Source organism: Leiobunum rupestre, chromosome 8 (assembly GCF_980474605.1).
Source record: "Leiobunum rupestre chromosome 8, qqLeiRupe1.1.hap1, whole genome shotgun sequence".
Classification (NCBI taxonomy): domain Eukaryota; kingdom Metazoa; phylum Arthropoda; class Arachnida; order Opiliones; family Sclerosomatidae; genus Leiobunum; species Leiobunum rupestre.
This window is the reverse complement of record NC_143391.1, coordinates 30,437,456-30,461,541: the sequence shown is the minus strand read 5'-3', so window position 1 is coordinate 30,461,541 and position 24,086 is coordinate 30,437,456. Positions and strand designations below refer to the sequence as shown.

The 24,086-nt window shown below is 40.2% G+C and overlaps 3 protein-coding genes across 4 annotated transcripts; 2 read left to right on the top strand and 1 right to left on the bottom strand.

The window, feature by feature from the left end:
* The first annotated feature begins 538 nt into the window (after positions 1-538).
* LOC149933125 (uncharacterized) lies at positions 539-14,381 on the top strand. The gene is made up of 4 exons (XM_090156611.1): positions 539-606; positions 12,803-12,840; positions 12,904-13,074; positions 13,133-14,381. Exons 1-4 carry the CDS (start codon positions 567-569, stop codon positions 13,841-13,843), a joined length of 960 nt encoding a protein of 319 aa, XP_090012737.1. The 5' UTR covers positions 539-566; the 3' UTR covers positions 13,844-14,381.
* LOC149933124 (putative acetylcholine receptor chaperone) lies at positions 13,861-16,015 on the bottom strand. Its single transcript, XM_090156612.1, has 3 exons — positions 15,852-16,015; positions 15,544-15,679; positions 13,861-15,472 (listed from the first exon to the last, which is right to left on the bottom strand). Exons 1-3 carry the CDS (start codon positions 15,960-15,962, stop codon positions 15,204-15,206), a joined length of 516 nt encoding a protein of 171 aa, XP_090012738.1. The 5' UTR covers positions 15,963-16,015; the 3' UTR covers positions 13,861-15,203.
* An 86-nt stretch (positions 16,016-16,101) lies between these two features.
* LOC149933123 (lanC-like protein 3) lies at positions 16,102-23,270 on the top strand. Of its 2 annotated transcripts, none has more exons than XM_090156653.1 (5): positions 16,102-16,243; positions 16,432-16,985; positions 17,054-17,177; positions 17,258-17,473; positions 20,717-23,270. In XM_090156653.1, exons 2-5 carry the CDS (start codon positions 16,440-16,442, stop codon positions 21,076-21,078), a joined length of 1,248 nt encoding a protein of 415 aa, XP_090012779.1. In that variant the 5' UTR covers positions 16,102-16,243; positions 16,432-16,439; the 3' UTR covers positions 21,079-23,270. The 2 variants fall into 2 exon arrangements, with proteins under 2 accessions (XP_090012779.1, XP_090012778.1); XM_090156652.1 differs by having other exon boundaries at positions 16,370-16,985.
* The last annotated feature ends 816 nt before the right edge of the window (positions 23,271-24,086 follow it).

Here is a 24,086-nt window from a genome sequence, read left to right as displayed (position 1 = left end):
AAATATTATGTTCGAGTTTCCAGCAGATCGATTAAAAGGGAATTTCAAAATTTCCCGAGTGTAAACAATGAATAACGTTAAAGTTTGTCGTTCGCGTCCGAAAGATCTATTATCAGACGCTTAACTTCTCTAATTAAAAAACTCATTCCGAATCTTTTGACGATGGGTGTCTTGAAAGGTGAATTATCTTTTGTAAATGAAAAGAAAGGCTAAATCTCTATCTCTCTCTGGCGCCGAAAAACGTTTTGACCCCTTTCGGCCCTTTTGTTGTCTTTCGCGTCGAGAGAATTGGGTTCCGGACCTTCCGGTGGATGGCGGTTGAAGGGTTAAAACGCGAGGGGGAGTAGGCGGATGGATCTGGAGAGAGAGGTGGATGGGGACGCCACTGAAAGGTCGCTCCAACCTGTATACTGAGATATGGGGGGGGGGGGGGGGGTCTTTCAATTGAATGCTACATAAGTGCGAAACGACTGTCGTTAGCATTCATTTACAGTCAGAAACGGATATTAACAACGTCGTAAGATAATTGCGATTCTCCGCGAAACCTCCATTGTGCGGATTGAGCTATGGCTTCGACCATACGGTCAGGCTTCATCCTGGTCGTGGGTAAGCTTGGATTACTATTAACAATTTCCTTACCAATTAAGTTTTGTTCTTTAACTTTAATTAATCAATATTAAATTAATTTTAAAGCGTTTATGGCTTTGCTGTGTCACCGTTTCCCTACAGAAAAAATCTCATTTTGAAAACATTCGATGACTAAAACCATATGTAACATAATCAATCGTAAGTATGCCATAAAAGCACTGTCTTTAATGAAACCTTGTTTACGGTATGTGCGTAAATTATGTCACTCCGAAAACGCGTCATCAACTTTCTAGATAGGAAACGGAAATTAGTGAAGCGCATGGCCTGGATTCTGGCTTTTACAATCCTATAGTTTAGCTCGTGCCTGGCGGTCGAGAGATCTGGTTTCCATAGTAACCTAAATCCTTACGCAAGGATTATAAGAATTTACTATTTTTGGGTACATGGTTTCATTCAAATCGTTTCTATGGAAATTTTATACCAAAGCATACTTATGAGTAATTATGTTACATATGATACAACTTGTCTATTTCTCTATTTGCCATATAAATAAGATTTATTTATAGAAGAAAATGTTGTTGCTATGCAGAGATCGGCGGGCTCTGGGCTCTAAAGAGTCCGAGGGCTATTTTTGGGTGCGAGCTCGACTCTTTGGGAAAAAAGAGAAGAGCGCGAGCCCGAGCTCCACTCTTCAGGAAAAAAGAGAAGAGCGCGAGCGCGAGCTCCACTCTTCCGGAGAAAAGAGAAGAGCGCGAGCGCGAGCTCCACTCTTCCGGAGAAAAGAGAAGAGCGCGAGCCCGAGCTCCACTCTTCAGGAAAAAAGAGAAGAGCGCGAGCGCGAGCTCCACTCTTCCGGAGAAAAGAGAAGAGCGCGAGCGCGAGCTCCACTCTTCCGGAGAAAAGAGAAGAGCGCGAGCGCGAGCTCCACTCTTCCGGAGAAAAGAGAAGAGCGCGAGCGCGAGCTCCACTCTTCCGGAGAAAAGAGAAGAGCGCGAGCCCGAGCTCCACTCTTCAGGAAAAAAGAGAAGAGCGCGAGCGCGAGCTCCACTCTTCCGGAGAAAAGAGAAGAGCGCGAGCCCGAGCTCCACTCTTCAGGAAAAAAGAGAAGAGCGCGAGCGCGAGCTCCACTCTTCCGGAGAAAAGAGAAGAGCGCGAGCGCGAGCTCCACTCTTCCGGAGAAAAGAGAAGAGCGCGAGCGCGAGCTCCACTCTTCCGGAGAAAAGAGAAGAGCGCGAGCGCGAGCTCCACTCTTCCGGAGAAAAGAGAAGAGCGCGAGCGCGAGCTCCACTCTTCCGGAGAAAAGAGAAGAGCGCGAGCGCGAGCTCCACTCTTCCGGAGAAAAGAGAAGAGCGCGAGCGCGAGCTCCACTCTTCCGGAGAAAAGAGAAGAGCGCGAGCGCGAGCTCCACTCTTCCGGAGAAAAGAGAAGAGCGCGAGCGCGAGCTCCACTCTTCCGGAGAAAAGAGAAGAGCGCGAGCGCGAGCTCCACTCTTCCGGAGAAAAGAGAAGAGCGCGAGCGCGAGCTCCACTCTTCCGGAGAAAAGAGAAGAGCGCGAGCGCGAGCTCCACTCTTCCGGAGAAAAGAGAAGAGCGCGAGCGCGAGCTCCACTCTTCCGGAGAAAAGAGAAGAGCGCGAGCGCGAGCTCCACTCTTCCGGAGAAAAGAGAAGAGCGCGAGCGCGAGCTCCACTCTTCCGGAGAAAAGAGAAGAGCGCGAGCGCGAGCTCCACTCTTCCGGAGAAAAGAGAAGAGCGCGAGCGCGAGCTCCACTCTTCAGGAAAAAAGAGAAGAGCGCGAGCGCGAGCTCCACTCTTCCGGAGAAAAGAGAAGAGCGCGAGCGCGAGCTCCACTCTTCCGGAGAAAAGAGAAGAGCGCGAGCGCGAGCTCCACTCTTCCGGAGAAAAGAGAAGAGCGCGAGCGCGAGCTCCACTCTTCCGGAGAAAAGAGAAGAGCGCGAGCGCGAGCTCCACTCTTCCGGAGAAAAGAGAAGAGCGCGAGCGCGAGCTCCACTCTTCGGGAGAAAAGATAAGAGCGCGAGCGCGAGCTCCACTCTTCAGGAAAAAAGAGAAGAGCGCGAGCGCGAGCTCCACTCTTCCGGAGAAAAGAGAAGAGCGCGAGCGCGAGCTCCACTATTCGGGAGAAAAGAGAAGAGCGCGAGCGCGAGCTCCACTCTTCCGGAGAAAAGAGAAGAGCGCGAGCGCGAGCTCCACTCTTCCGGAGAAAAGAGAAGAGCGCGAGCGCGAGCTCCACTCTTCCGGAGAAAAGAGAAGAGCGCGAGCCCGAGCTCCACTCTTCCAGAGAAAAGAGAAGAGCGCGAGCGCGAGCTCCACTCTTCCGGAGAAAAGAGAAGAGCGCGAGCCCGAGCTCCACTCTTCCGGAGAAAAGAGAAGAGCGCGAGCGTGAGCTCCACTCTTCCGGAGAAAAGAGAAGAGCGCGAGCCCGAGCTCCACTCTTCGGGAGAAAAGAGAAGAGCGCGAGCGCGAGCTCCACTCTTCCGGAGAAAAGAGAAGAGCGCGAGCGCGAGCTCCACTCTTCCGGAGAAAAGAGAAGAGCGCGAGCGCGAGCTCCACTCTTCCGGAGAAAAGAGAAGAGCGCGAGCCCGAGCTCCACTCTTCCGGAGAAAAGAGAAGAGCGCGAGCGTGAGCTCCACTCTTCCGGAGAAAAGAGAAGAGCGCGAGCCCGAGCTCCACTCTTCGGGAGAAAAGAGAAGAGCGCGAGCGCGAGCTCCACTCTTCGGGAGAAAAGAGAAGAGCGCGAGCGCGAGCTCCACTCTTCCGGAGAAAAGAGAAGAGCGCGAGTGCGAGCTCCACTCTTCCGGAGAAAAGAGAAGAGCGCGAGCGCGAGCTCCACTCTTCCGGAGAAAAGAGAAGAGCGCGAGCGCGAGCTCCACTCTTCCGGAGAGAAGAGCGCGAGCGCGAGCTCCACTCTTAAGGAGAAAAGAGAAGAGCGCGAGCGCGAGCTCCACTCTTCCGGAGAAAAGAGAAGAGCGCGAGCCCGAGCTCCACTCTTCCGGAGAAAAGAGAAGAGCGCGAGCGTGAGCTCCACTCTTCCGGAGAAAAGAGAAGAGCGCGAGCCCGAGCTCCACTATTCGGGAGAAAAGAGAAGAGCGCGAGCGCGAGCTCCACTCTTCCGGAGAAAAGAGAAGAGCGCGAGCGCGAGCTCCACTCTTCCGGAGAAAAGAGAAGAGCGCGAGCGCGAGCTCCACTCTTCCGGAGAAAAGAGAAGAGCGCGAGCCCGAGCTCCACTCTTCGGGAGAAAAGAGAAGAGCGCGAGCGCGAGCTCCACTCTTCGGGAGAAAAGAGAAGAGCGCGAGCGCGAGCTCCACTCTTCCGGAGAAAAGAGAAGAGCGCGAGCGCGAGCTCCACTCTTCCGGAGAAAAGAGAAGAGCGCGAGCGCGAGCTCCACTCTTCCGGAGAAAAGAGAAGAGCGCGAGCCCGAGCTCCACTCTTCCGGAGAAAAGAGAAGAGCGCGAGCGTGAGCTCCACTCTTCCGGAGAAAAGAGAAGAGCGCGAGCCCGAGCTCCACTCTTCGGGAGAAAAGAGAAGAGCGCGAGCGCGAGCTCCACTCTTCGGGAGAAAAGAGAAGAGCGCGAGCGCGAGCGCGAGCTCCACTCTTCGGGAGAAAAGAGAAGAGCGCGAGCGCGAGCTCCACTCTTCCGGAGAAAAGAGAAGAGCGCGAGCGCGAGCTCCACTCTTCCGGAGAAAAGAGAAGAGCGCGAGCGCGAGCTCCACTCTTCCGGAGAAAAGAGAAGAGCGCGAGCGCGAGCTCCACTCTTCCGGAGAGAAGAGCGCGAGCGCGAGCTCCACTCTTCCGGAGAAAAGAGAAGAGCGCGAGCGTGAGCTCCACTCTTCCGGAGAAAAGAGAAGAGCGCGAGCCCGAGCTCCACTCTTCGGGAGAAAAGAGAAGAGCGCGAGCGCGAGCTCCACTCTTCGGGAGAAAAGAGAAGAGCGCGAGCGCGAGCTCCACTCTTCCGGAGAAAAGAGAAGAGCGCGAGCGCGAGCTCCACTCTTCCGGAGAAAAGAGAAGAGCGGGAGCGCGAGCTCCACTCTTCCGGAGAAAAGAGAAGAGCGCGAGCGCGAGCTCCACTCTTCCGGAGAAAAGAGAAGAGCGCGAGCGCGAGCTCCACTCTTCCGGAGAGAAGAGCGCGAGCGCGAGCTCCACTCTTCCGGAGAAAAGAGAAGAGCGCGAGCGCGAGCTCCACTCTTCCGGAGAAAAGAGAAGAGCGCGAGCGCGAGCTCCACTCTTCCGGAGAAAAGAGAAGAGCGCGAGCGCGAGCTCCACTCTTCGGGAGAAAAGAGAAGAGCGCGAGCGCGAGCTCCACTCTTCCGGAGAAAAGAGAAGAGCGCGAGCGCGAGCTCCACTCTTCCGGAGAAAAGAGAAGAGCGCGAGCGCGAGCTCCACTCTTCCGGAGAAAAGAGAAGAGCGCGAGCGCGAGCTCCACTCTTCCGGAGAGAAGAGCGCGAGCGCGAGCGCGAGCTCCACTCTTCCGGAGAAAAGAGAAGAGCGCAAGCGCGAGCTCCACTCTTCCGGAGAAAAGAGAAGAGCGCGAGCGCGAGCTCCACTCTTCCGGAGAAAAGAGAAGAGCGCGAGCGCGAGCTCCACTCTTCCGGAGAGAAGAGCGCGAGCGCGAGCGCGAGCTCCACTCTTCCGGAGAAAAGAGAAGAGCGCGAGCGCGAGCTCCACTCTTCCGGAGAGAAGAGCGCGAGCGCGAGCTCCACTCTTCCGGAGAAAAGAGAAGAGCGCGAGCGCGAGCTCCACTCTTCCGGAGAAAAGAGAAGAGCGCGAGCGCAAGCTCAGCCGCTAAGAATAAAATAGAAGAGCGCCAGCGCGAAATCAGCCTCTGAAAAAAAGAGAAGACCACGAGCTTCAGCCGCTAAGAATAAAAGAGAAGGAGCGAGCGCGACCTTCAGCGCCACCCTTAGAGAGGAGAGCGAAATTTAAAACAATTGATTCCCGCCTTTCTTCACGAATCGCATCACGTGGTGCTTTTTCTGAATGTGAATTTCCCAGAATCTATCGGACTCTGAGAGAGGGCGCTTCTCATTACGAGCAGACCGCGAGCTCTAGCTCTTCCTCTTAAAAGAGCGCGAGCGCGGGCTCCCCCTCTTGTATTAAAAGAGAAGAGCGCGAGCGCGGGCTCCCCCTCTTGTATTAAAAGAGAAGAGCGCGAGCGCGGGCTCCCCCTCTTGTATTAAAAGAGAAGAGCGCGAGCGCGGGCTCCCACTCTTGTATTAAAAGAGAAGAGCGCGAGCGCGGGCTCCCCCTCTTGTATTAAAAGAGAAGAGCGCGAGCGCGGGCTCCCCCTCTTGTATTAAAAGAGAAGAGCGCGAGTGCGGGCTCCCCCTCTTGTATTAAAAGAGAAGAGCGCGAGCGCGGGCTCCCCCTCTTGTATTAAAAGAGAAGAGCGCGAGCGCGGGCTCCCACTCTTGTATTAAAAGAGAAGAGCGCGAGCGCGGGCTCCCACTCTTGTATTAAAAGAGAAGAGCGCGAGTGCGGGCTCCCACTCGTGTACTGAAAGAGAAGAGCGTGGGCCCTAGGCCCAAGTTAATTTTGGTGCCCCCCTTTCAAGGCGCTTCCTCAATTTATAATTGAGAAATGGAAGGAAAATTCATTTTGCTGCCAGATTTAGTATGTCGTCAGGGGCTAGACGGCAGTCCGTCAGAGAATTTGACTATCAAACGTTTTTGGTTTATAGGGGTGGACGCATTTACTAAAATTACTCCGGAAAATATTTTGTGAAAAGTAAATGATGAAAGTTTTGTACTTTTATTTTTTCGAACCCTCTTGGTGCCCTAGGCCCAGGCCTATTCGGCCTATTGGTTAATCCGGCCCTGTCTGTATTGGCTCGTAAAACATCTATAGCATCTTAATACTATTACCATAAGTCTATTATATGCGTTCCAATTCTTCAATGCAACATTATTACTGAAAGAGAGCTTGCCGTTACTCATAGTCGAGAGCAGGTCTTTTCCATTTTGGGTGAGTCTTAATCATAGTAAAATGATTAAATCAGGGTAATCAAGATTAAAAAATCTAATCACGATTTAATCAATCTAATCACGATTTAAACGAGATTTAATCATTCGAATCTTGATCTAATCTTTTTAATTAGGATTTAATAATTTTAATTAGATTTAATAATTTTAATTAGATTTAACCATTTTAATTATATTTAATCATGTTAATTATATTTAATCATTTTAATTAGATTTAATCATTTTAATTAGATTTAATCATGTTAATTATATTTAATCATTTTCATTAGATTTAATCATTTTCATTAGATTTAATCATTTTAATTAGATTTAATTATTTTAATTAGATTTAATCATTTTAATTAGATTTAATCATTTAATTAGATTTAATCTTTTTAATTAGATTTAATCATTTTAATTAGATTTAATCATTTAATTAGATTTAATCATTTTAATTAGATTTAATCATTTTAATCCCTATTTAATCAATATATTCGGTTGAATCGAGATTGTATAATTCAAATCAAAACTAAAGTACGATAATTTATTATTAACTTTTAATATTGATGGTTATATCGCAATTGAGTTTGATTGAAATGATTTAAAAGATAACTTATTACATTACATCAATATAATCATTCTGATTCTCGTTCTAATTTCTAATCTCGATTTAATCATACTAATCATGATATAATCGTTTCAATCAGGATTTAATAATTTTAATCAGATTTAATCATTAAATCATGATTAAATTAGATTTAAACATTCTAATCATGATTAAACGTGATTTAATCGACATAATCGTGATTAAATTGAATTTAATCAAAATAATCACGATTAAATCGGATTTAATCTTCGTTCGTTCCCTAGAAGTAGATTTTCTTTCTGTGATGTGATGACGTCATTCTATGAATAGCTCCGATAAAAATATTTTAAATAGAAATACAGTTATGGAAAAAAATTATATATATACAGGGTGTTTCAAAAGGTTATGCAAAAAATTTAAGGAGTTGTAGGGGGTGAGTTGAGAAGTATGCCCCTTTTTTTTTCATTTTCCTAGGATGAGTTACAAGAGCGCCTGGGAGCTTCAAAGTGTGGCCTACTGGCCCCTGGAAGTATGCTGCAACTAGCACAAAACCAAGCAGCAGGGAAATGCGAACATTAAAGTTTGAGTTCGTGTGATAAAAAAGGACTTTGTAAACAAATCGAGGTAACCACCGTAAAAAGTAAACCGAAACAGTATTTAAATTCGTGATGGACCGCAATTTCTCGCAAATTCATCGTACCCCTGAAATCGCATTTCCCTGATGCTTGGTTTTGTGCTTGTTGCAGCCTACTTCCAGGGGCTAGTAGGCCACACTTTGAAGCTCTCTGGCGCTCTTTTCACTCATCGTAGGAAAATGGGGAAAAAACTGATATACTTCTCAACTCACCTACTACAACTCCTAATTTTTTTTGAATAACCTTTTGAAACACCCTGTATATTATAACCAAAAATGAATAAAAACCTTCCAAAAATATGGATTTAATTTATGTAGTATTTGTCTACTGTGTGAGCTTTTCCCACAGAGGGCGTCTACAAATATAGAGAAAAAAAGGTGTAATCCTGGACCAAGAATTTAAGGGGACTCACTGTTCCCGATATTTTGACATGGTAGGCGTGGCCTAAATCGGAAGGCATACTGAGGTATACCAGCCGCTTTGAAGCGCCCTTAGTCGGAACTTAGGCGACAGTACGTGAGAGAAAGTTAGGTTAGGCTTAGTTCTTTAATTTTTTAAGTTTAGAAATGAAATGGAATCCAGTGAATTTGATTAAAAAAACCTCAGTCATACGCGGCTTTATATTTACACTATGGTTAATTACCATTACTTAAACTTTTAAAGAACCAAAAAAAAATAAAGGTCTAAAACTTACTTATAATAATAATAATAATAATTTTATTTATCAGGAGAGAAAGTGCTATGCACTTATTGAGTCCCGAATACATACACAAGGATTATACTGTAGTAAATTCAAATAAAAGTGGAAACCCAAAAACCAGAAATAAAAAATAAATAAAAAAGAACAAAAGAAAATGAAAACAAAAATTAAAATAAAATAAAATAAAAAGAAATGGTATGAAAAATACTCAAGTGTTAGTACCAGCCACGAAACTTGTCAAGACGCGACTTAAACGCATGAACAGACAATCGAGTTGACCTTTACTATCGATGGCAGGTCATTCCAATGGTTAACTACCCTTTGTGTAAAAAAACATCTTCGAGAGAGGCTACTTAGCTTAATCATTTACTCGACAACAACGGCACCTTTTTATCAAAATTGAAAGTGAACGCTCCAGCTTCTCTACGAAACTATGTCGGAAATCGACTTCAGCGACGCCAAGTTTGTCCACATTGAACTAAAATTAACCGTGATTTTCCTATTCCCAGTATTAACGCGTGCTTTTTAAAGCCTGAGTAGTGAGTCCTCTTAGATTCTTAGTCCACGGTGTAAGACCGCTTTTAACCCTCACCTCGTAGGAACTGACAAAGGGGGTAGACACCGAGTATTTTTAAGGGCGCGAAACAGATTGAATGAGCAGCAGAGGGATAATCTGTGGTTTTGACGTAATAAAGCTGCTTCAAATCTAAAAAAAGATAACGATTTACCCCTTTTTGGCAGCCTCTTTCCCACTCATTATCCCGCTGCTGATGTTGTAAATTTTGTTTAACAACACGACTCCTTGCTTTTCACCATTCAATAGCTGTTGAAAATGTCTTTTAGGGAAAATCTCGTTACGAGATTTCCACCGAGTTTTACTCTACGTTTATTTATTTGTAAGATTTACTCTGCTTTACATTGGTGGCGAAAAACCGTTTAAAATTGTAACATTTAGAAATCTACCTTTGATTTAGAACTCCTTTCCAAGGTCAGATAATTTTCGATTTTAATTTTAAAAGATGAAAATAATCACCACGTCTAGTTATCTAAAATAGCGAACCATAAAATAGCACCGTTCAAATTTACGTGGGGTCCAAAAAATTGCTTGAAGTTATCAATGTGTACTATAATTATCGTGCATATGGCAACGCTCGTTGTAGAACTGTATTATCTAGGAGCAACAAACACAAGGATAACGCAGCTAGGCTTTAAACACGCTAACGCAGTGTTGTGTACAAATTTCATTGGACGAACGTTTTACGAAAAGGGGGCAGACAATTTCCGAATTTTTCCCTTCCGATGGCAGCAGGCGCAAAAGCGTCTAACCAATGAAAAATGTACACACGAAAATGTACGACTTTTGACGGGTTGCGTTCTCCTTGTGTGGGGTGCTGTGTTTGGTGCTCCTAGGTAATATGTTGTTTTCAATAGTAGGTTGAAACTATTCACCCGCTATAAGCTGCCAGCCGCAGCTTAGTGGCTACACAAAAGTAGTGACCGTGTTAAAAGGGTTCCAATATTGGCCATTATCTACTATGGCGTTTGACATTTTCGGCGCTGCTTAGTGATTCGTTGCAGAGGTAATCCTTAAAATTATTGGTGTCTTCCGTGAAGTAGGCGTTTCAGGTTATATTTCCTCTAATAGAGCTATTCAGAGGCAGATAAACCCCTAAGCTGAGTAGTAAGGGCCCACAACTTTTCAAAAGGGACGAATCTAGAGCAAGGTTCAGGGGGCATATAAATCTCAAGCCTAGGGGCCCGGATAGTCAAAGGGAGTATAATCCTAGCAGTATAAGTAACGAAATTCCAATAAGTATGACAATTAACAAAATTATCTCGGAACTGATTTTCATTTGTGCAATCAAGGTTTAATCCTGCGCACAGAGCCCCGTAGTATCTAAGTACTCAAAGCGAAATAAGCTACTGCCAAGGACGATAATATACTACTAAAGTTAAGTTGTAAGTTCAAGTCGGAGCTGGCCGAGTGTCAGTGTCCAAAAAAGGTTCGATAAGAAAATTAGCATTTAAATAATCGAAAGTGTCATACTTAATTTTGTAACTTCCTCAAAGGCATATTGTGCCGAAGTACTGTGTTTTTTCTATTTACCATTGTTTTAATTTATTCATAATTCAATGACTGTTGGTGGCTTCTTCTCGTTAAACTTAAAATTAAAATTAGTTTTTTTTTATTATTTCACTTATGCTAGCTGGGAATGTCTTGAAAGTCTAGAAGATAGTGGAAAATTAAAATTGACCATCATGCTGCTAAGTATCATATTGTGCGCTTAAGCATTTTTAAGAACCTTGGCTAAGTATATAGAAGTATCGTTAGATTTTTCCAACTTTTCAACGTAACTTTATGTTTTTTTCTTTCAAAAACATTTTGGAATGATATTTGAAAAATTGGTGTTAATTCCGCCAAACGCTGCCGATGACCTAAATCAAATAGGTGCTGTGCTCTAATAAGTATCGTTATACTCCTTTTATTTGCACCCCTCTTAGTTAATCCTCCCCCAACCTATCATCTACCATTATCTCGGTCACTTCTCATTCTATGCTCATTGAGACACGCAAATAGCGCTTCTCCCTTTCCGCGCCCAAAACAAAGACGTTAAATGGAGATACGAATCTATTTATCAACCTATAAGATCTCTATGAGTTAAGTTACTCGCTTTTAAATTTAATGGAAACACAAAATTAAACCTGCTCTCTTTACACGATCATTCGAGAACCGGAAACGGTGCTCCTCTTTTTGGTGCTCATTGAAAAGCAAGTGTTGGTGCCCCAAATTATTAGTCATGAAAACCGGCGAGCTCCTTTTTTCGATTTAATTGGAAAAAAAAGCTAAATCAGTGCTTTTCTTACAGTGACCTCTTTTAAATTAAAGGGTGTTTAAAAATCTGGGTGAAAATCGAGTAACTCCACCTTTTGAGTACCCGGCTAAGCGTACGCTCAGATTCCTTCTGGCTTCTTTCCGGACCTGGCGCGGGAAACTGGTAAAATTCAAACACCAATTTTGATCAAATTCAGCTAAACAACTCACAAACCGCTGAGCATGTTTTTCACATTTGGCACCCGTATTCAGGGTTTTCATTCGGATGGAGCAGACAATCATGGACGGTAGATTTTAGACAATAGTGGTTTTTAAAAAAATGGAACGAGATTATCAAAAAAAAATGGTACCATCTAGGTCATTGCATGACTCATGAGCACTGTCAGATCTACAAATACATTAATACATAAATTCTTCTGATAATTATTAAGCTCGGTCTCCAATGTTAAGAGCAAAATTATATAATTCTACATATATTCATTTAAATATTCAACTATTAACTAAATATATTTAAAGAAAATTTCATATAATTACACATTTCGGGGGCCTTTTGGAATCGTCCCCTCCCCCCGGGTTACGCCACTGGGCACCCGTGATGAGTTTATGAAATTTATGAAAAGAAAAACTCTTGATTAAGGCGCAGTGGCGGATTAAACCAATAGCCTGAGTAGGCTTAAGCTGTAGGGTCCCAGATCAAGGTTATGGGACCCATCGAGGGCCGGCGTTAGGGCAGGGCGAGAGAGGCGACCGTCAAGAGCCCCGCGCTTTTCGGGCTCCCGGTGTAACTCCGGGGTTACCCGTGATGCGGGTTGAACTTTGAAGACTGGGACCTGCGGACCCTTTAAGATCAAGCAATGACTGTTGTGACGCCGAAATGTCTCGCCATGGCCCTACTAATTTTTACCCGACTTTCACTTTAAATAGGGGCGGATTAACCCTTTCGGCGCCTCTAAGCACAGAAACATTTGCCGCCCCTGGGCATTGTCTAACGGGTAAGTTAGCTAAGTAGGGGCAAGCCAAGTACTTCGACCATGGGGCTTTATCAGAGTTTTGGCGCCCCCAGAAAAATGGCGCCGTAAGCACGTGCCTACTCTGCCTAATGGTTAATACGCCCATGACTTTAAACAATTTGTTATTATTATACGAAGTATGTACGATATATATTATATAAGATTCCGCCAAGGGCGTATTTAAGGGGGGGGTTTGGGGGTTCAAATCCCCCCCGAAATGCTGATGACGGGGGGGGGGGGGGGTTGCCTAATAAAAATCAGTTAAACTTCTGTCAGCACCCCCCCTTGAAATTTTACCCCAAAACCCCCCCTGAAATAAAATCCTGGATACGTCCTTGGATTCCGCTATTATTAATTATAATAAATTTTTTAGCAGAAGTTGACATCTTTCTACATTCTTTCTCCAAGGCTAATATAAAACAAAATCCAGATTATTGGTATTAAAATAGTAATTGTAAGACTACTTTTTTTTTTCAGGATTTACTGTTTTCATATGTTCTGGTCATGTATCTTTTGTGAGTTAAAAACCATGAATCTTAAAATATATAAAATTATATTTAATTGTTTTACGGGAATAGGCTGCCCAATTAGGAAAACAAGAGAGTAACAAATTAGATGAAGCAAAAACCATTCCTGGAAGAGCGGGAATAGATTACCCAATTTTAAGAGCAATTCCAGCTGACATAGAATTCAGCTGTCAAGATCACGATTATGCAGGATATTTTGCAGATGTAAAATACAAATGCCAGGTACAATTTATAAATATTACCATTCATTTTCAAAATATATAAATTTATCTTTTAATAGGTGTATCACGTTTGCTTCCCTGATAACAGGAATGCAACTTTCCTCTGCAGCAATGGAACAATCTTTAACCAACGCAATTATGTTTGCGATTGGTGGCATCGATTTAACTGTAGTCACGCTCCTAATCTCTACGAACTTAACCTATTCAAAAAGCCACCATTGCCTGTTCTCGGACCTATAAATTACAGAGTTCAACCAGTTTTAATAAGAACTCCTAAGGCAAGCCTGGACTTGAGAAACATACCCAAAATAACTATTCCCAATTTTCAAAATATAAATTCACCAATAAAACCAACAATTGTAGTTGGTTCTAAGCCAGTTAAACCAACAACTATAGTTGGTTCTAAACCAGAAAAACCAACAACTATAGTCGGTTCTAAACCAGAAAAACCAACAACTATATTTGGTTCAAAACCAGAAAAACCAACAACTATAGTCGGTTCTAAACCAGAAAAACCAACAACTATATTTGGTTCAAAACCAGAAAAACCAATAACTGTAGTTGGTGTGAAACCAGAAGATAAATTAAAACCTAAGCCAGAGAGGCCTAAACCATTTAGTATTGATAACCTTCGAAAACCAGTACCTGTTTTAGTAACAGGAAAACCAATTGGATCTTCAGGAAGACCTAATCGAAGTTCTCAGGGTCAGTTTGGGCGAGTTGTTTTTGGGAATTGCACATGTAGTTCCAAAAAATTTAATAAGAAATAAGAAAACCTTAATTCATTTTAAACTATAATGAATCCACGTGTTTTTATTAAAATGACACATAGCAAATGCTACAAAGTTGCCTTACTCCCGTGAGAATGTCAAAATTGAAAATTAATCACATCCAAACCTTTTCTCTTTCCTATTTAATAGGAAAAATTAATTTTAGTACTTGCGTTATGTTTTATATACGTTCTCATATTTTCTTAAAGGTTATTCGTTCTTTCATCTCTACAATTAGCTTAATTAAATTTAATAAAAAAGTGTGACACATTTACATTCTTGAAACTGTGCGCAATAAATTAATTTAGTATTTATGATGACAATTAAAACAACCTATGAAATTACAATTTTACAAACAACAACGTACTCTGAATTAATATTTGAATAAATTATAATGATAAAAAGAAGCCTACAAAATTGTTAAAAAGTATACATTATATTCTGAGAATTACTTCTAATACTACTACATCTTTGGTTTTTATAATTTACAGTAAAAAAAAATAACCAACAAAAAACATTTGAAAAAAAAGTTTTTTAAAGTAAAATTCTATGGAAAATATAAACCGAAATCTCACTATTTAGATAAAAACAAATTTTCGACATGAAATTAAAATGGAAGTATCATATTCTAGCCAAAATAAATTGTAAAGCTCACTGAGATTAACAGCTACAGTATAAATATATATTATATCTGGACCACTACCAGCATAGATTAATTTGCCATAGTTTATGCTGAATGAATTTACAAAAAATGGCTTTTGTTCAATAATGAAGTGTTTTGAATTTTTGTACAAAACCACCAACTTCCCAAATCCCTTGTAAATGACTAATTTATAATTTACACCATTCTTAATGTTTGACTATAGCTACATCTAAATTTGGAATGTTCAACAGAGATTCTACGTAAATAGGAACTTATTCACAATCATTCGGTGAAAAAAATATCTAATCTCAATTACTTTGTATTCTACATTTTTTACCAATAAATTATTAAATTTAAAGTTGCCAAATTAAATTAAGTAAAATATTTTTTGCTTTGACAAATTTTGTTATCCAAGTATTGGATTGGTAAAACATTGAGAAAAAAAATTTAAGTAAAAACCAAACTGTGTAAACAATGAATTAGTACTATAATAAATTCTTATATATATTCCTAATAAAAACAGTTTTAACAAACAGCCCAGTTAAATTAAGGATTATTGTTAAATCTAAGTTATATTATAGAAACAAAATCCTTCAAAAGACTTTAATTCGACTGTTAGTTAAATTCTGGCAAAGTCTCTAAGACAAGGAAAACTTAGATGACCTGTAAATTAACTTTTTTTGTGGAGAGGGCAGTTCTAAAAGCTAATGATTATGTTTAATCAACTTTAGTTTCCTTAGAGGGCCCCGCAACTGCTTCATCGGGTTTAGCAGCGTATGACGTTGTTTTCTGAGCTGCTAATTTTTCAAGGGCTTTCCTTTCTTTTCTCTTAATTTGCCAAAAGACTACCAGGCGACAACATAACATTAAGGAGAATACGATAGATGGAGCCATTCGTTCAAACTTCTCAGAGAGCATCACGTGAGAATAAAAAGCACCCAACATGACAATTAGAAGTAAGATATTAGCCACTTGTTTCGCAAAACCTGTATTGTAACAGAAACAGTTATATTTCAAAAGGAACTAGGCATTAATCAGATTTAAATGAAAAAAAAACCTGGAATAAGAAGAAGCGTAGTTCCGCAAGCCACTTCCATCCAACCAACAACCAAACGGTACCATTTCGAAGGAACTTTAAATCCTAGTGATTTGGCCAATGGGAAAACTTTGGAATATTGCACGAAATTTTTTCTCTAAAATATAAAAATCATTATTGTACCAGCTTTAATCGTCTATGCTAATATCACTCTATTGAGTCGAGGCCTCGAGGGTGGAAGGAAAGTGAGCAACCAAGGCTCAGCAGAGAAAAATCTACAGTACCTTTTCTTAACTATAAAAAACATTTAATATTACAATAATACTTACAATTTCCCGATGCATATCTTTATTAATACCAGGTGTAACTTTCATGGAACCGACAAATATAAAAAATAGACCCAAAAATATCGATAAAGTTGTCAAAACTAAAGAACCCATCTTGACAATTTTGGAAAGAGCCAGTCTTATCGCTCTTTACGGCCCCTATGGGTTCGATTCTCTGTAAACTTGTCTCATTCTGATTGGCTAGTTTCTTCGAATGAACCGTCGTCATGGCAATCCTCTGCTTCTCCTTTGCGCAATCATCCATCGAAGGAAGCTCAAGAGCAGCTTCGGGAATGAGAAGACGCGGACTCTTCCACGAAGAAGGAAGGATTATTTTCCGATTGAAAAGTTCCTTACTTTAGGCGTGCATGTTTAGATTAGGGCTTCAAATAAGGGTGAGTAATGCCAGATATTTAGAAAATAACAATTACAGTTTTAGCATGGTCCAGGAAATACACAGGCCTAATTGCATTACTTAAAAATTATAAACTAAAGTTTTAAGAATAATTATTAAAACTTAGATAACGAGTGGTTACTAATCGGTTCAAGAAAGCAGTGACACTACATAATTACATTGCTACAGTTTCAAAAATGTCACGACCAAAGCGATTCTTTACAAATAAAATGCTTGACTATGATGGAGCGCCAATTCAGTTACCAATTGAAACTGTGAGAAAGAGATGTCTGGGTCTAATAACCGAGATATTTTCCAATCAAAAAACATCATTCCAAGATTGTGATGGTGGTCTCTACGTTGGTGTTGCGGGTGTGTCATACATGTGTCACTATTTAGCTCATCTTCCAAGTTTTGAAAAGGAAAAACTTCAATTACTACGTAAAGGAGAGGAATACTTGAATTGCGCTCTGTCCTCTCTAGATCATCCTCAATTACGAGGGGATAAAACTTTACAAGTTTCATTTTTATTGGGAAATGGTGGAATGAACGTACTTGCTGCCCTCATGATGCACGCTCTTGGAAGAAGAGATGATTGTCAAATGTATTTAAGTCGATACGCTGCTATGGCAGATTTCTGTTTACCCAGTAAATTTCTCAGTTGTGGTTCTGATGAATTGTTTGTGGGACGTGCGGGATATCTGTGTGGAGCATTGCTATTGAATAAGAAATTGGGAAGAGAAGTAAATACTGAACTGAAAACATTTTTATGAATAAGTATTAAATTGGATGAATTTAAATATAATTTTAGTGTGTATCAAGGCAAATGCTGTATTCTCTATGTCAGTCAATAGTTCAATCAGGCAGGGAGTATGCGAGACGTCATCGTTCACCCAGCCCACTGATGTACGCTTATTACGGAACAGAATATCTTGGTAATTAAAATTTTATATTTCAAAAATGAGAGAACACCAGATAAATAGTAATATATAATTTTTTTTTATTTATAATAAAGGTGCGGCACATGGATTAGCGTCAATTCTTCAAATGTTATTAAATGTTCCTGATTATCTATCTACTCATCTCGATGCCGAACGTGATGTCAAAAACTCTGTTGACTATCTCTTGCGCCTTCAAACTCCCAGTGGGAATTTTCCTTGCGCAACTGATGAAATTGCTCACCAAAGACCAGAAGAAGAGGAATTAGTACATTGGTGCCATGGTGCGCCAGGTAAGCAGATAATTAATATTATCAGAAGTATATAAAATAATCCTAATGGAAAGTATAGTATCCATCTCCCAATACTGCTAATGTTATTTGCTTGAAACACGTACCTCGCAAACTCCCGGTGCTTTTTAAATTGGGTTTTCAATGAATAAATAATACAGCGTTATATATATGGTCAATGGAGGTAAGTGTGATCGCCATATATTATTTCCCCAAATATTATTATAATAAAATATTTGATGAATGGATATTGAAATATACTTAATTATATACATTTTGCATATTTTCAATATTAATTTAAATTAAATTTAGTTTTTAAAACTTTTAGTTGAAAAAACGTTACACTCTTTTACTTTTGTTTAGAGATTTTATGCCCAAAAGAAAAGTTCTGTAACTTTTTTCCTAACTGGCAAACCAATTTCATATTTTGGTATTTTGTAGTCTCGATCTTTTTATCTGCTGGGAAAATTTTGTATATTTGCTAATAATTTGAGGATTTCAAAATTTAATCTGAAAAAACTTTTTCTAAATTTGCAGTGTGGGGTAAGTGTGATCACTTAATCAATGTTAAATTATGGTAAGATAATTTATGATTTATAAGACTACTTTATATGATTTTCTTGATGTAATCTTACTAAAAAAGAAAAGGTTAAGCTTTAGCTAGCCTTGGGTATTAGCCTAGCTGATTATTATTATGAGCATCTGGGTACTTTAATTTAAAAAGATATTATTTCAGAGCTACGAAAAAGATGTAGCTTTATTGGGACCTCTGTATGTAATTTCATTGCGATTGATGATCACAATTACCCCACCCCCTAATCACATTTGCCCCGCATTTTGGGGGTAAGTGTGATCAGTAACAGATAATAAATTCCATAATTAATATTTAAATAACTATATACAGGGTGTTAACTAAAAAACGATACAGAGCTAATTACTCAAAATGTGTTTTATGTAAGAATTTGAAATTTGCAGGTTACACAGAGGGTGCAGGGGGACAAATGAAAATGGAAATTTCAATGACCTTGAACCAGGTCTTCAAGGTCATTCAAATTGTACCTCAAGAACCGTTAGGATTAGAAGAATAGTTCCAATTAGAAATGTGTTCTACGTTTAATTTTAAGTCTAATCAGCTTTGACCCGATCTAATTTGACCAATGGGAAGCCGAGAAATGTTAGACCAAAAACCATAAGGTCGTGTGTGATATTCTAATCATGACACGACATTTAAGGGCTTATAAATTCAAAACTACCCAGATCTAACGGATCAAAATAGTCGTGACACTCTAAACTGAGTGGGGGAGTTAGAAATTTGTAGCTTATGATGACCTTGAAACATTAGTTCAAGGTCATTAAAAATTTATCTCGAGAACCATTAGGATTAGGAGAATGGTTCCAATTAGAAAAATGCCCGCCAAGGTTTTTAAGTCAAATTACCTTTTACCCTAGGTAAATAAACCAATAAGACTCCAAAATAAACTTTAAATAATTGATTTAAGACGTACCAAGTATTTTTATTAACTTTTTTGAGTTTAAATGTTTTAAACACAAAATAATATAACTAGTAATTGAAATAAATTGAATGACCTTGAACTAAATAAGGTCATTACGAACTCTCCCCCTCAGTTTAGAGTGTCACGACTATTTTGATCCGTTAAATCTGGTAGTTTTCGATTTATAAGCCCTTAAATGTCGTGTCATGATTAGAATATCACACACGATCTTATGGTTTTTGGTCTAACATTTCTCGGCTTCCCATTGGTCAAATTAGATCGGGTTAAAGCTGGTTAGACTTAAAATTAAACGTAGAACACATTTCTAATTGGAACCATTCTTCTAATCCTAACGGTTCTCGAGTTAAAATTTGAATGACCTTGAAGACCTGGTTCAAGGTCATTGAAATTTCCATTGTCATTTGTCCCCCTGCACCCTCTATGTAACCTGCAAATTTCAAATTCTTACATAAAACACATTTTGAGTAATTAGCTCTGTATCGTTTTTTAGTTAACACCCTGTATTTGATATTAAATTTGATTTCGTAGTTGTGTAGGATAAAGTGGCCATATTAATGGTACCAATTCTTAAGAGGGTGCTATTTTTAGTTTAGGAGTAATTTCAAGTAAACTCCCAAAAATAAAATATTTTGATCACACTTACCTCCATTGACCCCCTATATCAAAGTGATTTTCTAAAACAGTTACATAAGGAAAATATGGTTTATAAATAAGTAAATATCCATATGCTACATTTTCGTGGAGCTAGTGACAAAAGAGGTAAACTCCCTCGACCCCACAAAGGCGGTATATGTTTTATTTTAATGTTGTGGATGGATACATTTACGAGACGGTATATATTATATACTTCTGCTATTATCAAGAGTATATTACTATGGAATTTTGGGCACCCAAGTGAAATGTGTAGTTACTGTAGTATATCCCTTGAAAGTTGAATGACGTCAAAAGCGGTTTCGGGCGTAGATTTCAGCGACTAAACGATAGTGGTGTGCGAGTCTCGTTTTTTTCTTACCGAGTCGAGTTCGAGTTTCTAAAATTTTTCTTACCGAGTTCGAGTTCGAGCTTGAAAAACCTAGCGAGTTAACGAGTTATAAAATTACCCTTTTTCAAAGCTTCAAGTGCTTAACGAGTTTTGAAATTCTTAACGAGTGCTTCGAGTTTTGAAATATTAACGAGTCTTAATTTCTTAACTATACTTGTTAACTTCTCTATGAATGACTGTTAATGTCTAAAAAGTCTAAGTAGTTTGCTGAAACTAAAACCAAAACTGTAAGCTGTTAAAAGCTACACGTGAAACATACGTCACATGGACGAATAGCGTGGGCAGAAAAAAATGACGTCATATTTTTAAAGGAGCCAATTGACAATAGGTTGAGAATTGTGATGTCATTTATACTCGATAACATAAAAACTCTTAAAAATTACCTAACAAGTTTTTACCGAGTTTGACCTTGGAAAACTTTGAACTCGAAAGCTCGACGAGTTTCGCGGCAAGGCTTATCGAGTTTCGAGCCAAGTACTCGAACTCGAACTCGATTAAAACGAGTGCTCGCACTGTCGCACACCCCTACTAAACGAACTCTTTCACCGTAGTAGAAAATCCAAGGGGTTTTATTGAGGCTGACAAAAGTGCACTACTTGGTTACTCAAACAAACCTAGTAATAAATTCGTATTATTGAAAATAAATCAAATGAAAAGTACCCGACGAAAAACGCCAAACCTTTCGTTTAGGAACGATTTATTTAATGGCAAAAGCTTATCAACGATGGCGTGACGAAACTTATTTGCGATCCTGTTTAATGTGCGGAGAAATAGTCTGGAAGAAAGGATTGCTGAAAAAGGGTCCTGGGATTTGCCACGGCGTCGCTGGAAACGGATACGTGTTTCTACTGCTTTATCAGTTGACTCACGACCCTAAACACCTTCATCGAGCCCTGCAATTCGCCGAATTCATCTTCACCGACGATTTCAAGCGAGCGCGAACGCCCGATTGTCCTTACAGTCTCTTCGAAGGCTTGGCCGGAACCGCCATTTACTTGGCAGATTTATTGGAACCCGAAAACGGCCAATTTCCCTTCTTTGACATATTCTAAATGTCCAATCATATACTTTACTTTTTTACCTCTTTAATGAAAAGAATGTAGCTTATTGTTAGGCGCGAGCTTTTTTGGTTTCGGGTATAATACTGCCATTTTATGTAAATAAAGGTCTCTAGATATATTTATAAAATCTAAAAATAAAATAAAATACTTGGAGGAGCGGGAAAAAACGGTTCTTGAAAACGCCTTTTTGTGACATCCTTTCCCCGAAAAAAAAGCCCAACCTAATAAAGAATTGGGTACAAAAGAGGACGGTTTTAGGTATTCCCAAAAACTCCGACCTTGACCTTGTAATCTGACTAACTAATTAAAAATTAAATAGCGGGTGTAGTTTGAGCTGGTAAACAATAGCCAGGTTGGGGAAGAAATTGGGTAATGAATGGAGAAGCCTACTATAGTTTCTCGACATTTGACTCGGAACGATAAAACGCGGGCGGGTTGCTATTCAGTCTTTTCTAGCGTAAGTAACATCCAGCTAATAGAGTGCTAGCAGTTGATGCGTTTTTAAAAGTTAGTGACGTCACAGCCGTAGCTTCCGTAGTGGTTGTCATGAAAACTCGCGTTTTTTCTCAATAGACGTTTAACATTGGTGACGTCGCAGGGTTTCAAGCTGCTGGCACTCTATAGTTTATTTTATAAAATGTCTTTACGCTTGCCCAACTTGTTGAAATGTTGCCCTGGAATAGTTCAGCCAATGCCTAAGAATGAGTTCATAAGCTCCTTAGTGGGAGAGAAAACGGATCCACAGCTGAAGCGGGGAGGCAACATTTCAACAAAATGGCAAAGGTTATTTTATAAAAAGAACTATTCTTCTCCAGGTAATGTCATAAGTTTATAATTACTTTTCACACGAGTGTGTCAGTTCTCTATTTTGCCAATATAAAGTTTTTTACTGACTTGTGAGATTCACTTCAAAAATGACCGCGATAAGTCATTATGCCTAATCGCGTGCAGTGCAGAGAGCCGAGCCAAGGCTTAGGACCGGCGAATGATAATTTGATTTTAGATCGCGTATTTTTCTCTCCTGAGGCGCTGATCTTTTACGATTTGACGTTCACATTACGTCACTCCACGCGTTGCTATCAGTAGTTATTTCCACTAACTGACACTTCTGAAAGGTATTGATAGACTTATGGTAATGTATAGTCATTATCCTCCGGCTGAACCTCCTCTGTGTTAGACTAGGTGTTTCCCAGTAACTTTTCACTTGCAAGGTTCACCCAAATCGATACATATCAATTTGTGATAAACGGAAATTGTATTTATTTTCTTTCCCTTCTCTGGCCAAAGAGCAAAAGTGGTATTTTATTCTCCGCAGAAGAACACGATTTGCCGTATTTTTAAATCATGGAATTGCAAATGCGTTTGATCGGATAATTTTTAAGGATGACGGTCCCGAGAAAAAGGTCGACAGGGTTACTGAGAGGGCTAAAGTAGTTTCAGCTTATAGAGCGAAATTAGAAAATATTTTGAGCTTAATAGAGAAGCTATTTAATCTTTTACCGCGGTCTTAAATAATATAGAAATCTATAATTATATTCTCGGATACTTTCTCTTTCAATTTCGCTAAATGGAAAATCTTGTATTTTAATATAATTAGTGTATAGAGGCACGGGATTTACCTTTAAATCAATCACGAAAAAATACTCTAGATTAGAGTGGATAATATCACTGTGCGTTTGCCGAATTATTACGACTTGGGGCGTTTTATTGAGTTCTAAATTTAGAAATTCCAAATGAAATTGCACGTAAAAACACCTATCTTTCGGTCTGATAGAATTCGAACCATTTGAAGCCAAACCTAGCGTACGGCCGAATTCATCCTACGAATATATTAGCCTCGTTCATCCGCCTAGAATCATCATCCGGCGGGCGCGCTGGATCAAAGCGTCATCTTTAAAAGCGTGGGCCGTGGAATAATACTTTATCCAATTACAAATGCGAGGCAGTAACGTCGAGTCGAATATCTAGTTCGTCTTTACGCTAGAATCTTCACAATCCGACCCAGCTGCCGTACTTTCTCAAATATACAAACATAACTTTATTCATTGTTAATGTAAATTGTAAATTGAAGTAGATGTAGTGAAAATTGATTGTTTCTTATTGTTTTTTAATTATTATTCTCATAAAAATCATTTATCGAACGATTTAAACGAATAATATCAAATATATAACATTAAACTTGTAAGGAAAAACACATTTTTGTATAAAAATATACTAAATATAAAATTGCCTTAAACGTTGTTATTCTTTGCAATTTTTCTCTTCCTACCGAAATAAAAATCTTAAGAAAAGCGGGGTGGCTGCGGGGTGGCTGCGTGGTGGAAAAGGATAGGGTTAAACGGGGTCGGCGAGGAAATAATGAGATCATCTTTCATTCAAGGTGCCCCCCGAGAAAGCGGGTCGGCAAAGCTGAGAATGATGGCCATATACATCATCCGGAGGTTCTTATTTTAGTTTCCACTTTTTGCTTCGCTTTCCCTCGAATCAATATCGCGCGAAGAAGCCTGTGTCGTAACATTACCCCCCCCCCCCCACCACCACACCACGACTCAAAGAAGAACAGAGTTCAGCGAAAAGGACCGCTAGATAGAAAAACAAGATTATCTACGCCATAACGGGTTTCACGCGAGTTCTTTTCACCTTTAAAGTCGCTTGCACCTACTAAATCCCAATTAAAATGTTCCATTATTAAAATCATAAGCTTATCATAAGGTCCTTTTAGGTCAAAAGCGTAAAACCAGGGCCGGATTAACCAATAGGCCGAATAGGCCTGGGCCTAGGGCACCAAGCCTACAAGGGGCACCAAGAGGGTTCGAAAAAAATAAAAGTACAAAACTTTAATCATTTGCTTTTCACAAAATATTTTCCGGAGTAATTTTAGTAAATGCGTCCACCCCTATGAACCAAAAAACGTTTGATTGTCAAATTCTCTGACGGACTGCCGTCTAGCCCCTGACGACATACTAAATCTGGCAGCAAAATGAATTTTCCTTCCATTT

What these genes read in the sequence shown, in the direction of transcription:
- LOC149933125 (XM_090156611.1), top strand. Translation starts at nt 567, where the DNA reads ATGGCTTCGACCATACGGTCAGGCTTCATCCTGGTCGTGG. An exon ending in AGGCTTCATCCTGGTCGTGG is followed by an intron (nt 607 to 12,802) that starts GTAAGCTTGGAT and finishes TTTTTTTTTCAG; the next exon opens with GATTTACTGTTTTCATATGT. An exon ending in ATGTAAAATACAAATGCCAG is followed by an intron (nt 13,075 to 13,132) that starts GTACAATTTATA and finishes ATCTTTTAATAG; the next exon opens with GTGTATCACGTTTGCTTCCC.
- LOC149933124 (XM_090156612.1), bottom strand. Translation starts at nt 15,962, where the DNA reads ATGGGTTCTTTAGTTTTGACAACTTTATCGATATTTTTGGGTCTATTT. An exon ending in AAGATATGCATCGGGAAATT is followed by an intron (nt 15,680 to 15,851) that starts GTAAGTATTATT and finishes TTTATATTTTAG; the next exon opens with AGAAAAAATTTCGTGCAATA. An exon ending in TACGCTTCTTCTTATTCCAG is followed by an intron (nt 15,473 to 15,543) that starts GTTTTTTTTTCA and finishes GTTACAATACAG; the next exon opens with GTTTTGCGAAACAAGTGGCT.
- LOC149933123 (XM_090156653.1), top strand. Translation starts at nt 16,440, where the DNA reads ATGTCACGACCAAAGCGATTCTTTACAAATAAAATGCTTGACTATGAT. An exon ending in TTACGGAACAGAATATCTTG is followed by an intron (nt 17,178 to 17,257) that starts GTAATTAAAATT and finishes TTTATAATAAAG; the next exon opens with GTGCGGCACATGGATTAGCG. An exon ending in TTGGTGCCATGGTGCGCCAG is followed by an intron (nt 17,474 to 20,716) that starts GTAAGCAGATAA and finishes CCTTTCGTTTAG; the next exon opens with GAACGATTTATTTAATGGCA.